This window comes from Echinops telfairi, unplaced genomic scaffold (assembly GCF_000313985.2).
Source record: "Echinops telfairi isolate 266 unplaced genomic scaffold, ASM31398v2 ScPeMD7_7469;HRSCAF=8507_1, whole genome shotgun sequence".
Taxonomy (NCBI): Eukaryota; Metazoa; Chordata; class Mammalia; order Afrosoricida; family Tenrecidae; genus Echinops; species Echinops telfairi.
In genome coordinates this window covers 68,302,907-68,303,838 of record NW_022111373.1, presented here as the reverse complement: position 1 = coordinate 68,303,838, position 932 = coordinate 68,302,907, and the positions used below count along the sequence as shown (strand labels likewise).

At 42.1% G+C, this 932-nt stretch overlaps 1 protein-coding gene across 1 annotated transcript in view; it reads right to left on the bottom strand.

The window, feature by feature from the left end:
- Position 1: 1 nt before the first annotated feature.
- RPS23 (ribosomal protein S23) overlaps positions 2-932 on the bottom strand; it is a gene marked incomplete at its 3' end in the record, with an annotated part of 2,505 nt that continues 1,574 nt past the window's right edge. Inside the window, exons 2-3 of the mRNA XM_045285202.1 lie at positions 755-914; positions 2-101 (exon numbers count right to left, since the gene is read on the bottom strand). Of these exons, the coding sequence (XP_045141137.1) occupies positions 2-101; positions 755-914 (260 nt within the window). The remainder of the gene's footprint in view (positions 102-754; positions 915-932) is intronic.

The following is a 932-nucleotide window of genomic DNA, read 5'->3' as shown; positions in this document are numbered from 1 at the left end:
CATCGTTGGGCACGAAGGCTGTGATTTTCTTGCCGTTTTTGATCAGCTGGACACGGACACACTTGCGAATGGCGGAATTTGGTTGTTTGGCTTCCACTCCGCTGAAATACAAACAGCAGAAAGTAAGATAATGCTCTAAAATTGTTAATTTCATTACACTCCCAAGTCCTTCATCTTAGTGTAATTAGCATATTACAATACTACCAGGAGATGGGGGTGGCAAAAACACGCGTACTCTTTGCTCCCAACAATGAACATAGCACAAAATTCTCTAATTGCCTTTAGGGGGACTAATTTAATAAGTTTAGGGGCTGATGAGCCAATATGAGTAAATTTCTACTTTTAAAGCGACAAGAGAATAAAAAGCTGGTAAGTCTGGGATTAATTCCTAAATGCCACTGAATCGGCTCCAACCAGATGGATCCATTTTTCTTTTTAAGTTTTAAACTGTGGAATACTGGTAAATATTTGCGGTTCAGTATTAGCGTTGAGCCCAGGGAAATCACTCTTTCATCCTCCCAGGCAGGTCAAGTTTCCTCACATAACAGCCTTGCAAGGATTAAAGAACTGAAGAGTTATCAGTTTCTTGGGATAGTTCACCATATCACTGGTGCCTCCAAATGCTGACGATTATCCAAAGAAATATGACTACACCGGAACCTATCATCTGTATTTAAAAAGCATGCAATAAATGTATTTGTCGCCCAGGGGGCCACAAGAACATAAATTACAAAAGCGGTTAACTTGGACTTACACTTTTTCCAATACGATTCCTTTTGCATGGGAAGCGCCTCCAAAGGGGTTGGCTTTCAGAGCTGTGCCCAAATGGGCCTTTTTGTACTGTTTATCGTGCCATTTCTGGTCCCGTCGGTGGCTGCGGAGCTTCCTAGCAGTACGAAGACCACGACACTTGCCTAAAATTCAAAGGGAAC